Source organism: Musca autumnalis, unplaced genomic scaffold (assembly GCF_047663935.1).
Source record: "Musca autumnalis isolate F117 unplaced genomic scaffold, ASM4766393v1 scaffold_1, whole genome shotgun sequence".
Taxonomy (NCBI): domain Eukaryota; kingdom Metazoa; phylum Arthropoda; class Insecta; order Diptera; family Muscidae; genus Musca; species Musca autumnalis.
The window spans coordinates 201,044,775-201,064,399 of record NW_027411644.1 but is presented as its reverse complement, the minus strand read 5'-3'; the positions used below and the strand labels follow the sequence as shown (position 1 = coordinate 201,064,399).

General features: G+C 30.0%; 2 protein-coding genes across 6 annotated transcripts in view; one reads left to right on the top strand and one right to left on the bottom strand.

Annotated features, from left to right (window-relative positions):
* The window catches only part of Poxm (paired box pox-meso), a 157,571-nt gene that overhangs the window by 112,920 nt on the left and 25,026 nt on the right, over positions 1-19,625 (top strand). For all 5 annotated transcript variants that reach the window (XM_073959900.1, XM_073959904.1, XM_073959902.1 and 2 more), the window contains 4 exons: positions 1,279-1,380; positions 4,877-4,963; positions 7,601-7,750; positions 8,055-8,147. In XM_073959900.1, coding sequence (XP_073816001.1) covers positions 1,279-1,380; positions 4,877-4,963; positions 7,601-7,750; positions 8,055-8,147 — 432 coding nt within the window. The remainder of the gene's footprint in view (positions 1-1,278; positions 1,381-4,876; positions 4,964-7,600; positions 7,751-8,054; positions 8,148-19,625) is intronic.
* LOC141388977 (uncharacterized) lies at positions 7,825-13,743 on the bottom strand. Its single transcript, XM_073959905.1, has 3 exons — positions 13,580-13,743; positions 9,096-9,225; positions 7,825-8,560 (listed from the first exon to the last, which is right to left on the bottom strand). The coding sequence occupies exons 1-3, from the start codon at positions 13,691-13,693 to the stop codon at positions 8,175-8,177; spliced, it is 630 nt and encodes a 209-aa protein (XP_073816006.1). The 5' UTR covers positions 13,694-13,743; the 3' UTR covers positions 7,825-8,174.

Here is a 19,625-nt window from a genome sequence, read left to right as displayed (position 1 = left end):
AACAACAATTTCGCAAATTGACACTATTTGAATACGTATGAACAATCTATCGATTGCACTTCTTCAAATATTTATTTATGGGTGGATTTATCTTAAATCCTTAAATATGAAATCTAAAGTTTCGAAACGGCACAATATTTTTTATTTATATTCCAAAAAAGCTATCACAAAAAAACAAGAAAGCACCGGAAAGAAGTTTGCACATGAAATCCTTTCAAGGAATTTCAATAATCAACACTATTTGACACTATTAGAATAAACTATTTCACCAACTATCGTTCTACAAACATTCGTGAATTGATTTTTTTCAAAAATCAATAAATATGAGGAAGGATTTTCAATAATCAACCCTAATTGAAATTAGACTATTATTACTAGACATCGGATTTTGCATATTTTTCAAAATTTCAAACATAAAAAATTCTGATATTTTTGGGTGATTTTATTCACATTTTTGTTATATTTGCACAATATATAATAAAATATATAAACAATGTGACAAAATATATTCAAAATCACTTAAGAATATGAAAATTTTCATATTTGAGTTTTGGAGTTTTTGGAAGATATGGAAAATCGGATTTTGCAATTTTTCAAAATTTCGAATATAAAAATTCTGATATTTTTAGGTGGTTTTATATACATTTTTGTTATATTTGCACATATTATAGAAACTATATAAAAATGTGACAAAATATATTCAAAATTACGTAAGGATACCAATCTTTTCATATTTGAATTTTTGAAAGATATGGAAAATCAGAAATTTGCAACATTTTTCAAAATTTCGAATACAAAAATTCTGATATTTTTGGGGTGAATTTATATAAAGGTTTGTTATATTTGTACATAATATAATAAAATATATAAAAATGTAACAAAATATATTCAAAATCACATAAGACTATCAACATTTTCGTATTTGAATTTTTGAAACATATGAAATCTCCGATGTCTAATTATGACATATTTCACTTCTATCGTTACGCACAACTTCAAACTTTTATTCGTGAATTGATTTGTTTTCAAATCAATAAATACGGCACTTTACTCTTTATTTTGATTGAAAATAGTATTTTTTGTTACTTTTTGTTGTGTACCAATTTTTATATTGTATTAGGTTTTGGTTTATTTTTTTCTACTTTTTTGCACCGTTTTATATTTTCTTTGAAGCACAAATTTCCACGCACTTTGGTTTAAAAAATGCCACTTCTGCGATTTTGTTATTTAATTTATTTTTCCCTCAATTTTTTTTCTTCGTTTCATTTTATTATTTAGATATTTATTCATATTCCTCAGAAGTAAAATCATCGGCGGATACATTGCTACCCATTGGTGTATCATGTAGCGGTGATACATCGGGTACTGGTGTTGTAACAGGTATGAGAAATTTTTGGCAGATTTTTCTTTGTTTTTTTTTTTTTTTTTTTTTGTAGAAATTTGAAAGGTAGTTGCAGTAATTTTAATACAAATATTTAGAAATTGTTACTTTAAATCGCTAGGAATAGAGGAACAATGGAACAAATTATCAAAACCTACTCCATATGGAATCTTTGTAATATTACAAATTTAAAAATGGATATTCTGAAAACGTTTCTTATTAAATTTGTTGTGCAAATGATTCTTAACAAAGTAAAAAAATAATCATGAACAATGTATTCAAAAGTTCCTGGCAAGATAAAATCTAGGGAAACTTGACAAACTTCTAAAATTAGTATTTTCGTAGTAGTTGGAAAATACTAATTTTTGAAGTTTAATGACCTGTTTCTCTAAGAAGATTCGAATACAAATTCGTTCGAACTACTACCAAACTTCTGTTTTTTGAAAAAAACAATTCATTCATTTGTGTTTTCAATCAATCAAACATTATCTACAACAACAGAAGTTTGGTAGTAATTCGAACGAATTTGAGTTCGAATCGCCTTAGAGAAACAGGCCATAAAACATTTCCATGTTTCGAATACTTTCAATGAAATATTTAATTGAAATCGATTCTCGACTTAGATTAAATTTTCATTTATAATTTTAATGATTATATTTGCAATGGAAAAAATACTCCCAAACCTACTCCATATGGAATGTATGTGATATTATAATTTCCGCTTGGCCTCGAACTAAGATATTTTTCCCTACACATATTGTTTAAATGAATCCCAATAAAATACAGAAAGAATCATGAAAATTGAATAAGTTATTCAAAGGTTAGGGACAAAATAAAATCTATGAAATATTTAAAATGCGACATAACTACTGGACAACTCTTATTTTACCAGTTGAAACCAACCAGTCCATATTAAGAATATTTTTATTGCAATATTTTATTGAATTTCAAATATTATTGGAAATATTTAACTGAAATGCAAACGTGTTCCATAGTAAACACTTTTTGTCAATATCCAGAGATATTTGTCACTAAATATTCAAAAAAAAAAAAACTTTCCAAACCTACTTCATGTGGAATGTGAGTGATATTAAAACTATCCATTGCCTTCATGCAATGATATTGTTCCTTATATGTATTTTTTAAATGAATCTTAATAAAATAAGAAAAAGAATCATGAAAATTAATTAAGGTTAGAAGCAAAATAATATTGCAGGCATATAACATTTGAAAAATATCACAAAACTACTCGGTATGGATTATATGTCATATCAAAACTTTTCTTTGCCAGTATCCGAAAACTTTTTTCATTATTCCTGCTTTGTAAATGAATCTCAAGAAAATAGAAAAGAAATCATGAAAATTGAACAATTCGTTCAAAAGTTATAGGCAAGATAAGATTTACATATGTTATTGGAAAAAAATTACAAAACTACTCCATATGAAATATATTTCATATAAAAATTTTTCTATGCCGGTATCAGAATATATTTGTCATTATTTTCAATGTTTAAATAAATCTCTACGAAATAAAAAAGTAATCATGAAAATAACACATTGGAAAAAATTACAAAACTACTCCATATGGATTCTTTGTCGTATTAAGACGTTTCTTTGCCAGCATCCGAATACTTCTTTCATTATTCCAATTTCGTAAATGAATCTCAACGAAATAAAAATGTAGTCATGAAAATTGAACAAGTCGTTCAAAAGTTATAGGCAAGATAAGATTTACATGTGTCTATGGAAAAAAATTACAAAACTACTCCATATGAAATATATGTCATATTAAAATTTTTCTATGCCGGTATCAGAAAATATTTTTAATTTTTTTCATTGTGTAAATGAATCTCTACGAAATAAAAAAATAATCATTAAAATTTAACAAGTCGTTCAATAGTTTCAGTCTAAATAACATCTCCAAGAAAAAGTAAAACTCCACATATCAACAGAAAAACGTTGATTTTAACAGCTGAAAGCATTTTCATTATTTCAATTCTTTCTTTTTGTAATTTGCACTTATTGTGTAAATGAATCTTAACAAAATAAAAAAGAATCCTGAAAATTTAACACGTCCTTCAAAATAACACATTGGAAAAAATTACCAAACTACTCCATATGGATTCTCAGACGTATTAAAACATTTCTTTGCCTGTATCCGAAAACTTCTTTCATTATTCCAATTTCGTAAATGAATCTCAGCGACATAAAAAAGGAATCTTGAAAATTTAACAATTCATTCAAAAGTTATAGGCAAAATAACAAATGTTTATGAAATTGGCAAAAAATCACAAAACTACTCTATATGAAATATATGTCATATAACAAATGTTCAATGCCAAAAGCCCATTGCATATTTTATTATTATTAACGATTAGATGAATCTCAAGGAAATGAGAAAAGATTCATGAAAATTGAACAATTCTTTCAAAAGTTATAGGCAAGATAAGATTTACTATGTCATGGGAAAAAAATTACCAAACTACTCCATATGGATTCTATGTCGTATTAAACCATTTCTTGCCAGTATTCGAAAACTACTTTCATTATTTCAATTTCGTAAATGAATCTCAACGAAATAAAAAAGAAATCTTGAAAATTGAACAAGTCGTTCAAAAGTTATAGGCAAAATAACAAATGTTTATGAGATTGGCAAAAAATCACAAACCTACTCTATATGAAATATTTGTCTTATAAAACATGTTCTATGCCAATAGACCATTGCATATTGTATTAATGTTAATGTTTAGATGAATCTCAAGGAAATAAAAAAAGATTCATGAAAATCAAACAATTCTTACAAAAGTTATAGGCAAAATAAAATCTACTGAAAAAAAATAATATTTTTCATATCAGCAGGAAAACATTGACCATAACAATTGAAAACATTTCCACTCGAATATTTGTTCATAAAATAATTATTGCAATACTTCTTAAATTAGATTCAAATTTCAAGTAAATTTTGATTTATTTTTTAATTTTGATTTTTTTTTTATTTTGAATTATTTTTTTTTTTTAATTTTCCGCACATTGTTATTAGGTTTACAACAGAAAACTTACTTTAACAGTTCAAACCATTTCCGGGCTTCAACTATTGTTTCATAAAGTATTTATTGTTTTTTTAAATTAGTTTTAAATTTCAAATAATTTAGTTTAAACTTCGTAATTTTTTTATTTCAAAATAATTTATTTAAATAAAATTTCTTAATATGTTTTATTTCAAAATAATTGTTTTTTATTTTATAAATGTCCAAATATTTTTTTTTTTTTTAGTTTTAAACTTCTTAATTGTTTTATTTCAAAATAATTTATTTAAATAAAATTTCTTAATATTTTTATTTCAAAATAATTTATTTCTTTTATTTTATAAATGTCCAAATATGTTGTTTTTTTTTAATTTTCCGCACATTTTTTTAATATTGCACCTTAGTAGCGTTGTTGCTTTTCTCAATTTTGTTCTCATATGTATTTTTTTTAATCCTTATTATTTCTCAGATATCTATACATTTCCGTCCGATGTGAAATCTGTACCGGTTTCTATAGTCTCGGACGTTGTCTCATCGCATCTTGGCCATTCATCAGGTATGATCCACTGACTGCACTCCACCAATTCTACTTCATTTTAAGATGAAGTTTTTGAATATTGCAACGTTGTTTTTTAGAATGATTGAACAGAATATATACTCTCAAATGGTAAAGGTTTAATCGAGGAAGGGGATAATATTTTCGCTTTCTCATCTTATTTGGATACATATTGTATCTAAATAAAATATAATAATGGATATTGGCCACTTTAGCTGTAGATAACATTTCCAGATCAAGAACAAAATTTATAGAATGTTCTTTCAGTGTGTTTAAGTCTCCCGGCAAATAATTTTGCACTTATTCAAAATAGTGAAAAATTTTCTTCAATTGTCCAAAATACGTGTATATTTTTGTTTTTGTAAATTATATATTATAATTACAAATTATAATAAAGCACTAGCAATAAAAGCTACTGGCAATGATATGGATAATTTTTCAATATTTTGACAACTATTTTCAAAATTGTGTGGCTTAATCCCATTGTTTTTGTTGTTTTAATATTTTATGAAAACAATCAATTTATTAGTGGAGAAAATTTTGTTTGGTTTGAAGAAAATAAAAATAAAAAATCGAAAACTTTGCAGCAAAAATACTCATTACAAAACCCCCTGCTAATTCATTATTATTACAAGGGCATGTCGCGCGAAATTAGTAGTTATTTTTTGGCCACTTAAATAAGTACTTTAAAAGATAGTTACTAAAAGTCGGGACTACTTATTTAACTACTTATTTTAGAGGCCAAAAAAGGGAGTTTTATAATGGGTATTTTTGTTGGGTATAGTCTTCCCTTCCTTATCCCTAGGCAAACAATGCCAATTGTTCTTCACTAATAAATCAGTCGTGTTAATAAAATATTGAAATAAAAACAATGACATTCTAATAGCTGCCCCCAATAAAAAACAACTTCAATGTCCATATCAAAAAATCGGTAAAAATTCTTTGATTTACTCTGCTCCAGAATCTGAAATTTTAAAAATTTTTTAATTAATTTGAATTCATATTTATTCGAACTACTGCCAAATTTCTGTATTTTTTTAAAAAAAATTTAATTAATTTTTGTTTTCAATCAAACAAATAATTCTAAAATAATATGGGTTTGGTTGTAGTTAGAACGAATTCGGATTCGAATCGTCGTACAGAAACCGGCCATTAATATATTTTTTTAAAAACAAAAATAAAAATTGTAGTTATGGATAATTTGAAAATTTGCCTGCTACGGCGAAGCTAATTTTAAAGTTAATTTTTATTAATTTTGATCATTAAGATCAAAATCGTTGTATGTGCTCGAATCCTCGGCTTCCCACTTTCACTTGCAAAAAAACCTTCAAACATTAAGCTCAACTCCAACGAGAAAATTAATAAAAGTTATGGATAATTGTTTTTTTCAGACCATTTTTCTACAAAATAATGGATAATTTTATCCACTATTTAAAAAAAAAATCACTTGAAATCAATTTCCGATCATCAAGCTTAACTCTAAACGAGAAAATTAATAAAAATAAAAATAGGCTGAGCCTGGCTGGTATTTAAAACCACGTCCTTGAAAACATATTAAAATTTGTTGTCACGGCGTGTTAGCGTGCAAAGACAAACTCATAACTTCAAAGTCAGCGCAAAATAGCGTTTGTCATGAAGAAATACATTCCAACGGCCAAATATCCGTTAATGTATATGTTGAAAAACGAAAAGTTCTAGGACAGAGAAGCCATTCTACAGTCGATACGTCTGAAGAGCTGCTTAACCAGCAGCGAAACCAGGTAACGTAATTTGGTGACTGTGTGTGTTCGAGTTTTCCTTTTTCACCTGCAAAAAATTTCCGACCATCAAGCTTAACTCTAAACGAGAAAATTAATTAAAATTATTTAAAATTGTGGAAAAGGTTCCAAAGTTTTCCACAAATTATGGATAATTTTGTCACAGTATCCATAAATTCTGCTTATATTTTTTTATCACATACTTTATCCATTTTATTCAAATAACATAATAAATGTATCCAAGTGATCTTAAAAAGGGGACAACTTACCCTGAAAATTTAATTCACTTTATCGTAATACAGTGGTACTTTTATCCATCTTATACAAATAACATGGAAACATAAATCACTTTATCTTAATACCATGGTATTTTTATCCACTTTTTTAAAATAAGAGAAACGCTTTAACCAAATGCCAAATAATGCGAAAATATATTCCCAAATATTTCAACTGTTCCAGAACCTGCAAGAATCTAACAATTTGTGCTACGATAACAATTTTTCCTTTATGATATCGAAAAAGTAGTAAAATTTAGTAGATTCTTGCAGTTCTGGACCAGCCCCATATATTATCCAAACAAAAATATTATGAACCTCTTTCTGAACCCTTTGCCATTTTGAGAGAATATTTTTTTTCATGGGCTTAGCTTTGGTTTTGGTATTTTTATCTTGTAGCTTTGTTGGAGGTCCTATAATGGGAAATGGAAAACATTTCCCCCTCAAGCAACATTTCTCTTAGATCGTACTCTTTTTCTCTCCACTTCACCAATTTCGTTTTGCACAATTTTAGTTTGAGGTTGATTACACTGCACCCAAAAAATGTTTATTTTTGTTTTTTTTTTTATTTCTTTAATTTCTCAAATTTTTCAAATTCCCTTTAGATCTTTATACTTTTCCCTCATCATCTGAGGTGAAGACCACACACACCACAACGACCCTTACCAATGAAGGTGGGTCTTGCAATGAAACAACGTCGTCAGGAAATGGAAATAATGCCAATAATAACAACAATAATAATAACAATGTCACAGGTATGATGTCCATGTTCCGAAACAAAAACTTCGTAGGGGTTATTAAAAAGTTGGTGTTGGTAAAGCACATTTCATTTTTATCTTGCAATAGGTCTCTTTATTGGAAAACACATAAAAATAAGGGCCTTTAAAACTTACTGAACTAAGTGCACATTAGCTTAAGGCAATGCAAAAAATATAGTTTCTTTTTGCATCATAAACAAACAGAAGAAAAAACATGTTTATCGAATTTCTTTTTTGATTTTAATTATTGTTCTTTCTTTCCTCTTTTTCCTCCCTCATTATGTTATTCTTATTTTTTTAGATATCTACACATTTTCCTCCGATGTTAATGCCTCCTCAGAAGGTATGCTCTCCGATGGCTCCAATAATGGATCAAGTGGAACCGGCGCTGGAGGTAGGCATCATGTCCATTGTTGTGGATTTACGTACGGTCTGGTTCTGGTGGGCTCATGCTATCAGGCTGTGTAGGTGTGCTAACAGGCTTGACAGCTGGAGTACCAGCATCAGAGGGGCTACCAGGCTTGATAGCTGGATCACCAGTATCAGAGGGGCTACCAGACTCCATATCTTTATCCATCATTTTTGATTTTTCGTCCAATGCGGTTGTTTTAGAAATGTCTGGCTTAGGTGGTTCTTTGGTTTTGGTTGTTTTAGATCCTTCTTGGTTAACTTTATTATTGTTGTTGCTAACGTTGTTGTTGTTTTTATCATTTGGTGTTTCCAATTGCCCTTGTTCTCGGTAATAGTTGGTGATATTTTGTTGAATACTTGTATTACTATATGTTATATTACAATCACGGCAAATAGCTGCAACAGAAATGCAAAGAAAAAATAGCACAAAAATTAGAAATTATTCTTAAACAGGGGTGTTCTGTCTTTGCAAAAACACTATCTCCAGGGCGTAGTCGCGTGAATATTTTGTTATTTGTTTAATTCCCTAGATATTGTGTTTTGGCAATGACAGATCGACACTGTTATAAAGCAATGACAACTTTCATTAGTGGACAGCGTTGCCATATTTGACATAGGAAAAATATAAACCCCATCTGTCAACTTTGGCACAACCTAAAATCTCTCTTACACCAAGAGGTTTCACTGTCTCTCCACAAAAAATCCCACATAAAAGAGAAGGACTTGACTTGGGGAAATGTGTTTGCAAAGGAGAGTCTAGGCTAGTCTCTCCTTTTGAGAGATCCGGCTATTCCGAGAAAGAGTCCACTAATTGAAGTTTTCACTGTATTTACCGCATGCACTGATCTTTGCACAGATTTGTATATTTTTTGTTTTGCACTTGCACTAGGTTTGGGCAGAGCACAAGTGACCAATGCTGTGTATTTCTTACCATATTTTTTATCATCAATATTATTAGCGCCTTTATTGACTGTCTTCTCTTCGGAGTCATCATAATCATCATCATCATCGTCTTCGTCATAATCGACAAAGGAAAATAAGTCATCTATAACACCACGAGGCTGCAACAGGAAAATCAAAAAAATATACATATATTAATTGTCTTCTATGCAGATTATTGTCGGTCTACTCTAAGCCCCAACAAAAATACCCCTTACAAAACACCTTACTAACCTATTATTTTCAATAAAATAATGGGTTAGTAAGGGATAGTAAGGGAAACTTTTAATGAGAACCCTTCCACGAAGAAAACAGAATCTTTTAACTGAACAAATGTTACCAGAACAATTGCTACAGAAGGCTTTCTACTGGTATTCTGCAGAATTATAGAATTCCTATAGGAGATCTTATGTTGATATCGTATATGGAAAAACTTTTCTAATTTAGTCTTATAAATGTCCTATAGAATACCTATTATAGAAGTTTTAAAGTAGGTTTTCTATAGAGGCCCTGTAGAATCTCTTGTAGAGGAATTTTCTGGAACAAAGTCTGTCATCAAAGTCTTTGAGATAGGGTGTTTTATTTAGAAACCCCATTGAAAGTTTTCTGAAGAAGTATTACATTTATTATTATTGAGGCTATATTTGACGTATACGTAAAGGAATTGACATTTGAAACCCAGTGGTTTTGTTTAATCCGGTTATATATAAACGAACTTTAAAGAAGTATTATAGAATGTCCTAAATCCATGTTTTATAGTACCTTAGGAGGTTTTCAATAGACGACCCTGTGAAGTTTTTCAAAAAAGCCACTAAGAACTTTTTTCGGGAGTTTTCTATCGAAATCTTTAAGGATGTCTTCTACAGAAGTTGTCTTCTTAAGAAGTCCCATAAGCGATATATAGGCCCTTAGGATGACTTCTATAAAAGTCTCTTTGATGGTCACCTTGAAGGTCTGCTATAGAATAAATGGATGGATGTCTTCTATAAAGTTTCTTCAAGGAATTTTTAATAGAAGTCCTTAAGGAAATCTTTTGTATAAGTACCTTAGGACGTATCAAAACCTTAAGAATCTTCAGTGTGAAGCCACTTAGAAGGTCTTCAATAAATGTTCTTTTGAGAGTTTTCTATAGAAGTCCTTAAGGATGTCTTTTACAGAATGTGTCTTCTTAAAGAGTCCTATACGCGATATGTAGGCCCTTAGGATGTTTTCGATTGAGGTTTCTTTGACGATCTTCTAAAAATGTCCCTTTAAAGTCATCCACAAAATGCATGAAAAAGGTCTTCTATAAAGTATCTCTAAGGAATTTGCTATAAAAGTCCTTAAAGAAATCTTTTGTAGGATTTCTTTAGAACATATTCCATAAAATATGTTTTATGGCACCTTGGGTGGTTTTCTATAGGTATCCCTATGAAGTTCTTCTAGAAAAACCACTTAGAAGGTCTTCTATAAAGTTTTTTTAGGCAGTTTTCCATAGAAGTCCTCAAGGACGTCTTTTACAGAAGTTTTATAAAAAATATATAGGCCCTTACGATGTCTTCTATAGAAGCCTTTTTGAAGGTCTTCAGAATATGTCACTTTGATTTTTATTTTTTTAAGAATTTTTTAAGGATCTCTTCTGCAGAACTTCTTTAGGACTTATTCTATAAAAGTCCTTAGCAGACAATTTTTGAAATTACATTAGAATATTTTATTCCTCATCAATAGATGGCAGCCCTCCAAGAATCCTGCAATAATCCTTTGGAAGGCTATTTATTTTATTCGAAGTCTTCTATAATAATCCAATGTAAGATTTTTGTAGAAGGATGCCTTTCAGAAGCTCATCAATAGGTAACAGGCTTATTGAAATCCTACTGAAGCCCTTTAGAAGGCTATTTATAAAAGTCCTTCAGAACATCTTTGATAGAAGTCAAACAGAAGGTCTTCTATGGAAGTTTAATATAAGATTTTTGTCCCCATAATGCCCTACAACAGTTAATCAATAGATAGCAGCTGAAAGTCCTTTAGAGTTTCTATCCTACAGAAGTTCTGCTGTAGTAATGAAATATAAGATTTTCGAAGAAGTCCCCAGTAGAGTTGCACAGTCTAGTTAATTTAAAAGATCTAGTTCAATAGTTAAGCTCTTTTCAGTAATGTAGTTCATAGTTCAATATCCAGTTCAATAATTCGGATCCACTACCTTGATCCAAAACATAAACAAACACATCACATAACACAGACCACGGCGTCACTTTATGCATTTGTGACGCCGTTGATCTTTCGGTTGGCTCTCAGTGAACTATTGAACTATAATGAACTATATTAACTGATCTAGTTCATATGCTCTTTTCGATGAATCGTTCAATGGAACTAGTTCGTTCCTGAACTATACAACTCTAGTCCCCAGACCATCATCAATAGGTAGCAGCCCTATATGTCTTCTACTGAAGTCCTTTACAAGGCTATTTCAAAATTCCTTTAGAACGTCTTTGATAGAAATCTTACAGAAGTTTAATATAAGATTAAAAAATCCAGGATGCCCTACAAAAGCTCAGCAATAGATAGCAAGCAGCCCAATAGGAATCCTACTAAAGTCATTTAGAAGGCTATTTAAAAAAAAGTCCTCTTGAACAGGACATCCTAAGGGGCTACACAAGTTCTTCTATAGTAATCCATTAAAATATTTTTGTAGAAATCCCCTGCTCAATAGGTGACAACCTTATATGAATCCTACTAAAGTCCTTTAGAAGGCTATTTAAAAAAGTCCTCTAAAACGTTTTTGATAGAAGTCCTACAGCAGGTTTTCTATAGTAATCGAATGTCAGATTTTTGTAGAAGTCCCCAGCATGTCGCACCACAGAAGCTAATCAATAGGTAGCAGCCGTATATGAATCCTTCTGAAGTCCTTTAGAAGGCTATTTAAGAAAGTCCTTTAGCTGATCTATAGTAGTTTAATATATATTTTTTAAATCTCCAGAATACCCTTAAACAGTCCTATATGAATCCTACTGAAGTCCTTTAGAAGGCAATATATAAAATACCTTTAGAACACCTAACCCTCAGAAGATCTTCTTCTTTCTCAGAATGTCCTTCAGAAGCACATAAATAAATAGTAGCCCTATAGAGATCCCACTGAAGTTCTATATAGGACTCATATACAAATTTTTAAAATTTTTATATGCAAGAACAGCTAATGTCAGATTACTGTATATATCGCTCCTTTATTCAAAGAGTGTCTTAATCAATAAATTTCAATGTATTTCTATTTTTAATATTTATTTCCCACATCTTTCTTCATATTGTGGCAAATTTTCAAGTTGATTTTCAAGATGTTTAGAACACCTAACCCTCAGAAGATCTTCTTTCTCAGAATGTCCTTCAGAAGCACATAAATAAATAGTAGCCCTATAGAGATCCTACTGAAGTCCTCTATAGAACTCATATAAAAAATTTTAGAATTTGTATATGGAAGAACAGCTAAAGTAAGATTTCTGTATATATCGCTCCTATATTCAAAGAGTGTCTTAATCAATAAATTTATATTTTTTATATTTATTCTCCACATCTTTCTTCATATTGTGGCAAATTTTCAAGTTGATATCTTATAAACTCAGCGAGTTATAGCTCAATTACTGGAATAGTGAATGAATTTAATAAATTCACATTTAGACTTAATGAAACTTTATACATGCATGATCTTGCTTAGAAAAATTCTGGTATTCTGAGAGTACTCTCCTACGAGAGAGGAACAATGTGATAACTTTAGTCAAGGCTCTACAACATTTTTAAATCGAAAACAAACTTCAAATACAATTTTGAAATTAGATTTTTTGAGTTAGGACACTCTTTGAGTAACCAAGCTTTATGTATTTTTCCGACCAGAGAACCCTCTATACATCTTCTGTTAAAGGATAAACTTTAATAAGACTTTCTTAGTTAAAAAAAGTCTTAATTATAATAAAAATATTATTAATAAAACATTTTTTCAAAAAACGCCTAAAAGTATGCCACGCATCTTGTCAACTCGGCCTTATACGCAGCTAATGACAATGTCTTAATTACAGGAGTAATACTTAATAAATAACAATAAATTTAATAACAAATTTAATAAAATGGAATACATAAATATTAAAACAAAGGACTTTTCTTCAATTTTCAATAAATTTCTATAATTTCAATATAAATTCCATAAAAACGTTAACGATTTCTTTCACAATATTTCACAGTCTTTGATTGATTGAATATTGCATTTTCTTACATGCCGTTTCATTTCCATTGAACTATACGTTTAAATTGAATAAAATTGAATACATAAATATTAAAAATAAATGACTTTTTCTAAAACGTTCAATAAACTTCTATAATTTCAATATAAATTCCATGAAAACTTGAAAATTTATTACATTGATTTTTTCACAAAATTTCTTTACTTTCACAGTCCTTTTATTAAAGTATTTCCCCTCCATAAATTCTTGATTGAATATTGAGCTTTCTTACATTCCGTTTTACTTCCATTAAACTATTCGTTTCAATAACACTTCCATGACACAAAATTGTAAAATATAACACAATATTTATTGTATTCCAAAATATTTGAAAATTTCTTAACATTTTGTTTTTCGTTTTATTGACGCGTTGTGGCTCAATGGCGAACTCTACACGTTCTGAAATATTTAAGATTCATATCAGCCTTTTTAACTTTGAAATTGTCAACATGAAACGTGTTCAGACGCTAATTTTTTGCATTTGTAAAGCTATTACAGATAGTTTTAATGCTGGTTAGACGCAAAACGGTAATTAGGCATAATTTATGTATTCCCTGTGGAGCAAGCAACAAGAATAGGTGGTTTGCAATGTAACTTGAAAATACCCTATAAAAATGAATTAAGAACAAAATATATTTGAAATAAAAACAAAATATTGGGACTTCTATGGATTCAAATTTTTCAATGTACCTCTTAGGTAATAACAGCTCAACTCGAAAGAGAATTAATTCAAATATCACTATAAATTGACCTTCGCCTTAAAAAGGTAATACAAATACATAAATTATAAAGAGTCTGATATTTGCTCTTTACAGTTGAGCTTTTATAAGTTAAAGAAGAGTATTGAAAAATTAATTCTGCTTCCACCATGCTTTCTTATTAAACAGTTTCATGTTGACATTTTCAAGATATTTCACACGCATAGTCCCCTTGAACATTTTTAGAGGAGACCAGAAGAACTTTAGGCCTCGCATATAGTCTTTTAGATTTTAGTCGCTAAATGAAATTCCTAAAAAATCATATTTTGTCCTTATTCCACATTTGTTTCATTTGCGTAAAATTAGGCTTGAGTGTAATGAAGTTTTATACTTATGTACATATTTCTTATATTTCCCCACACTTATTTTCCTCCTCTATATGTACATTATGGCATTGAATATTTCCCAAGAACCAAAGAATATATTTCGAATTTCCTATATAGAAATTTATGATTTTGTTCTTTTGAAAATGCAATATAAAATACAAAAATTATTTGCTAATAAACACAAAAGGCAATAACACGCGTCATACTTCCACTATGACTTAAAGGGGGCACCAAAAATAATTTCGCATTATCGAGAATAACAACAAAAACAACAACTACGATGGCAATGACGATGATGATTATTATGAGTTATTAGTTTACTTGGAAGTAGTTAAGCTGTTGTATAGTTGTATTTGCTTTTATATTTTTGTTTATTATTATTGTAAAGAGCACAAAACCATGAATGGATGCACTTTTAGTTATAGTTTTTTGTGTTGTATATTAAATGTTGCTATTTTCGTTGGTATAGCACCAGAAATGTATTGTTGGTAATTTATATAGATTTTGAACATCGTAATCTCCACTGTGAAATAAATATAAATTTTTGTATTATTGTGCTGCTGTAGTCAAACTTACATATTTATGGATTATATAGAATAGCGAAACATACATACTTTTAAATTTAGCCAAAAATGTGATTTGAATTTTTTCTTTTTTTTTTGTTTATTAACTTTATTATTGTTGTTTTTGTAATTTTTTTTATTTCACTTTTTTGGGTTTGATGGATTTTTATAACCCTTTGACTACCATCGATGATGATTTTTTTTGCAAAAGTTTGATATTTGCAACTCATAAAGAATTGAAGTGTTTTTAATCTTAACAAAATATTGCAGTCCAGTACAAAAAAGTGAGGTTATATAAAATGTACATAAAAAATGAAAGACTTTAGATTTTAAACGTGCATGAGAAAATCATTAAAAAGTGAGTTTATTTGTAAAATGTTTTGGGGTAACTATGTCCGATACAAATTGCAGACGGTCTTTAAGGACTAAGGTCTTAAGGGCATTCGTACAAGATACACTATTCAGACAAAGACGTATAGAAAATCGTCTATATTTGAGTTTTTTTGTCGGAAAAAAATAGAACGTAAAAATATCCCTATTTTCACCCGTGAAAATGTCAAGCAATACTTTTTGGCATGGGAAATAACACTGCAAAAAAACCAAAATTTTCATTAATTTTTTCGTATGCCCTATTTTCATATTAAAGGGCTGTATTTTCGAAGAATAAATACAACTGGTTTTATTACCCCACTTTGGGCGCTAAGTTGTTATCCACCGTGAAATCGTCAATCATGGCGTTAGGATATGGGAAATAACGCTGCATATTTTTTAAAATAACATCGATGCCAGCTGTGTTTTTTTTGCCCCATGTTGGGCGCCAAATATTTAAAAAAGTGATAACGCTGCATATTTTTTAAAATAACATCGATGACAACTGTGTTTTTTTTGCCCCATGTTGGGCGCCAAATATTTAAAAAAGTGATATCCTCATCTTTATGGCTAAAGGAGGCATATACACTTAATCAAAATTATGATTTCAGACCTTATGTACTTGCATATTACACATATGTTAAGGTTTTAAATTTTTGGAGAATAATTATGGTCCCACGTTGGTCGCCAAGTTTTTCTTATACCCTAAGGATGATATAGAGGGTATATACAATTAATCTAAATTATTGTTCTTCTGTCCTTCTTTTTGAAGACTATTTATAAAAGCCCTTTAAAACGTATTTAATAGAAGTCCTACAGTAGGTCTTCTATAGTAATACAATTTAAGATTTTTGTTACAGTTCCCAGGATGGCATACAGAAGCTCACCAATAGGTAGGAACCCCATACAAATCTTACTGAAGTCCTTTTGAAGGCTGTAATATTCAAATATGTTATTTTTGTAGAAGTCCTCATGATTCCCTACAGAAACATATCGATATGTAGCAGTCCTATATGAATTCTACAGAAGTCTTTTGAAGACTACTAATAAAAGTCCCTTAAAACCCTTAAAACCCTTAACCTTTTGAAGGTCATCTATGATAATCCCATATAAGGATATTAGAAGTTCCTAGGCAATGGGTCAAAAGACTTTGCATTATCAGTCCATACCTTAGTCCATGTTTCAGGCAGTTTTAAGGCAAATAAAACGAAAAATGTCTGCGAATTTTGAATAATGGACAATATTTATAAGCCCCAAATTATTTGTGTTGCCCCACATTTGGCTCCAACTACTCCTATTTATGCCCTTAAGACCAAATCCAAACAAAATCCGTAGAAATTCAGTTTAGCAGTTCTGTTGCTATTGGTAAGTTTTTTGCAAAAGTTTCAGATTGTCGCTTACGTACCGAAATTCTGGATAGTTCTGACGTTTATTAGTTAAAGAGTCGCAATGCTGGTGTTATGGTCCGAAACTTTTCAGCTCATATGTATTTCAATTTCAGTCTTTAAATTCTGCTTTCAAACTTAATACAGACCAGCAAGTGGTGAACCTGTAGCCCAAAAATTAGAAATATTTGCATAGATGAGGTAATATGGCAATTGCTCAAAAGACCTTACATTTTTCAGCCTGTTTCCAGACAGCTTCAAAGCAAATTCAAAGAAAAATATGTACGAAATTATGGCGAACATTTTTAAGACCGTGCCTTTTTGGATATTAATATCTAGCTTCACTCCCTACAAGCATTGCATCCCCACATCGGGCGTCAACAACTGCTTTTTATACCCTAAAATCTATGGATAAAGAGGCTAGATCATATTTTTATGTCCATGCAGTTTAAAGATTAATATAGTTAGGCACTCCTTTTGAAGACAAACACTACTTTTGTGGCCCACATTGGGCGCCAACTATTCCTGTTTATGCCATAAACTCCATTGCTAAAGATGGTATATCATATTATTATGCTAATGCATTTTTGAAGATTAATATTTAGCCTCATTTCTTTTGTAGGCTCACACTACTGTTGTTGACCCGCATTGGGCGCCAACTATTCCCCTTTTATAACCTCAACCCTATGATAAAGGTGGTATATACGCTATGATAGACCAAAATTATGAATTTTAAAATAATTGTTTCGGAGACCATATATGACAATTTGTACTCCGACTATGCCATTCATGTCCGTCCGTATACCTGGGTAGTTGATATTTATTATAAGTCTCGAAAGGTATTACTGATTTGTACAGCCCAATGTTTCTTTCAAAGATGGATCTGTTTCGAAGACTTGTTTTATTAGTATATCTGGTACCGTGGATAAAAGTTCTAATTATATTTTGTCCAACCTTAAATCAAGTAAGAAAATGGTCATATTGGTCCTCTCCTTTCGGTACCTCCCCCACAAATGTTCAAAATTTGTCGCTAAAATTGTGCACCATTTTAATTTTTTTTAATCCATACGAAAGTTGATAAATTGGAGCCGATTTAGCCTTGTCCTTCCATTTGTCTTCTGGCTGGAGCGTACGAAAGATGGTTTAAAAGTGGCATATACTAGCTCACAAGACTGAATGTTATGTGTCTGTGGGGAGGCCTTTGATAGGATCTTGCACAATTCGCTGAGTTTTTTACCATTGCTTATAACCACATTGATACTCTAAACCCGTATAGTTCCGGTCTTGCCAAATTTTGGATTCACCTTCAAAAGAACAGACTGAAGGCGTTTTAAAGTTGTTCTATATTTAGTATGGACTTAGATTAAGACTTAGATCATAGGATTATAATCATGAGCTCAAAATGAAATCAATGATTTTTAATCCAATGCAGTACTTTACGCATAACCTCACTTTTTTGGATCGTTTAAAAGATCGCGCCGTAAGGGCTTTTTTATATTATTATTATTATTATTATTTTGTTGAAACTTGTAGGAGTGTAAAAAATATAAATTTCTATAACACTTTGTACTGAACATGTAAACATTTCCAAAAAATCATCTTGTTAGTAAAAGGGTTAAAACACATAAAACTTAGTAGCCGTAATTAGTTTTTTTTTTATCTGGTGGCTTATGGAAATACAAAATCCCCCTTGGTTGTTATTTTATGATTTAATTATGTAGTTGCCATAATTTCCGGTTAAAATTTAAGCATTTTTTTGCAAACCCCAAAAAAAACCAAAAACTAAAATTGCAGTATGAAGGGTGTTGATCCATTTACAATTCAACAAAAAAAAAAACCTTGTGATGATCAACCCCCCACCTACAACGCAACACATATAAAATGAAACACAAAACAAATATTCACCTAATTTTTCTTCTTCTTTTTCTCATTTTTTTATTTAATTTATGGCTCTGCGTTTTAAATTTGGTTAAAATCCTCCACGTACTGTTCCCCTACGAATGATTTGCAAAAAAAAACCCTACCTCTCATTCATTAAACCAAATGTTGTACTCCAATGTGCGAATGTGTGTGTGTGTGTGTATGTTAAAATTATTTATTTTTGCCATTGAAATGAAATTAAATCAATGTATGTGCTCTTCTAATTGTTGTTGTTATTGTTTTCATCATGTTTCGTTGTTGTCGTTTCTTTTTTGCAATTTTCTGCAAATTGAAACTAATGAACATCTGTGTACATTTTGCTATGACTACAAAAAAACTTTGATGAACTATATCAACACCAAATCTTTTTTTGCTGTTTACATTTTTTGTTTCAAAAAAAAAAACTTTGCGCAAAATCAAACACACACGCACACTCTCAACCATATTCAACATTTATGCCAACTCAACTAACTTACAACTGCAAACTCTGCTTACTCTAATAATGTGCAACAAACACATCGTGCGCCGTCCGTCTATTGTTGTCTGACTCCGTTCTGACTTCAATTGTATTTTTGGTACGTATTGTTATTATGTATTGATCTTTCCTTAACGTATTGGTGTTGTTGTTATTGTTGATGTTTTGTGTATTGTGATTCCTATTACAAAAAATCATCATCGACAACAACAACATCAATAATATTTTGTCGATATTTCTTTCATTTCTTTATTTTGTGCAATTTTTCATTATATTTTTGGTATTATTCTATTTTTGATTTGATTTCGTTCATTAGGGAAAACACAAGGTACGCTCAGAAAAATTATGTGTGTTGAAATTAAATATTTATTAATTTTTGATGGGATGAGATGAATTATCATTTGGAACTGAAAATAATATTTCTGAGGAATTTATTGTGTACTTTTGAAAATTTCATCGAATATTGTAGTAAAAATTAAAAC

Coding starts and splice junctions, on each gene's coding strand:
- LOC141388977 (XM_073959905.1), bottom strand. CDS start 13,693: ATGTTAAGAAATTTTCAAATATTTTGGAATACAATAAATATTGTGTTA. Junction 9,226..13,579: donor TAATGGAAGTAAAACGGAAT/GTAAGAAAGCTC, acceptor TTCCTGTTGCAG/CCTCGTGGTGTTATAGATGA. Junction 8,561..9,095: donor TATTGATGATAAAAAATATG/GTAAGAAATACA, acceptor TTTCTGTTGCAG/CTATTTGCCGTGATTGTAAT.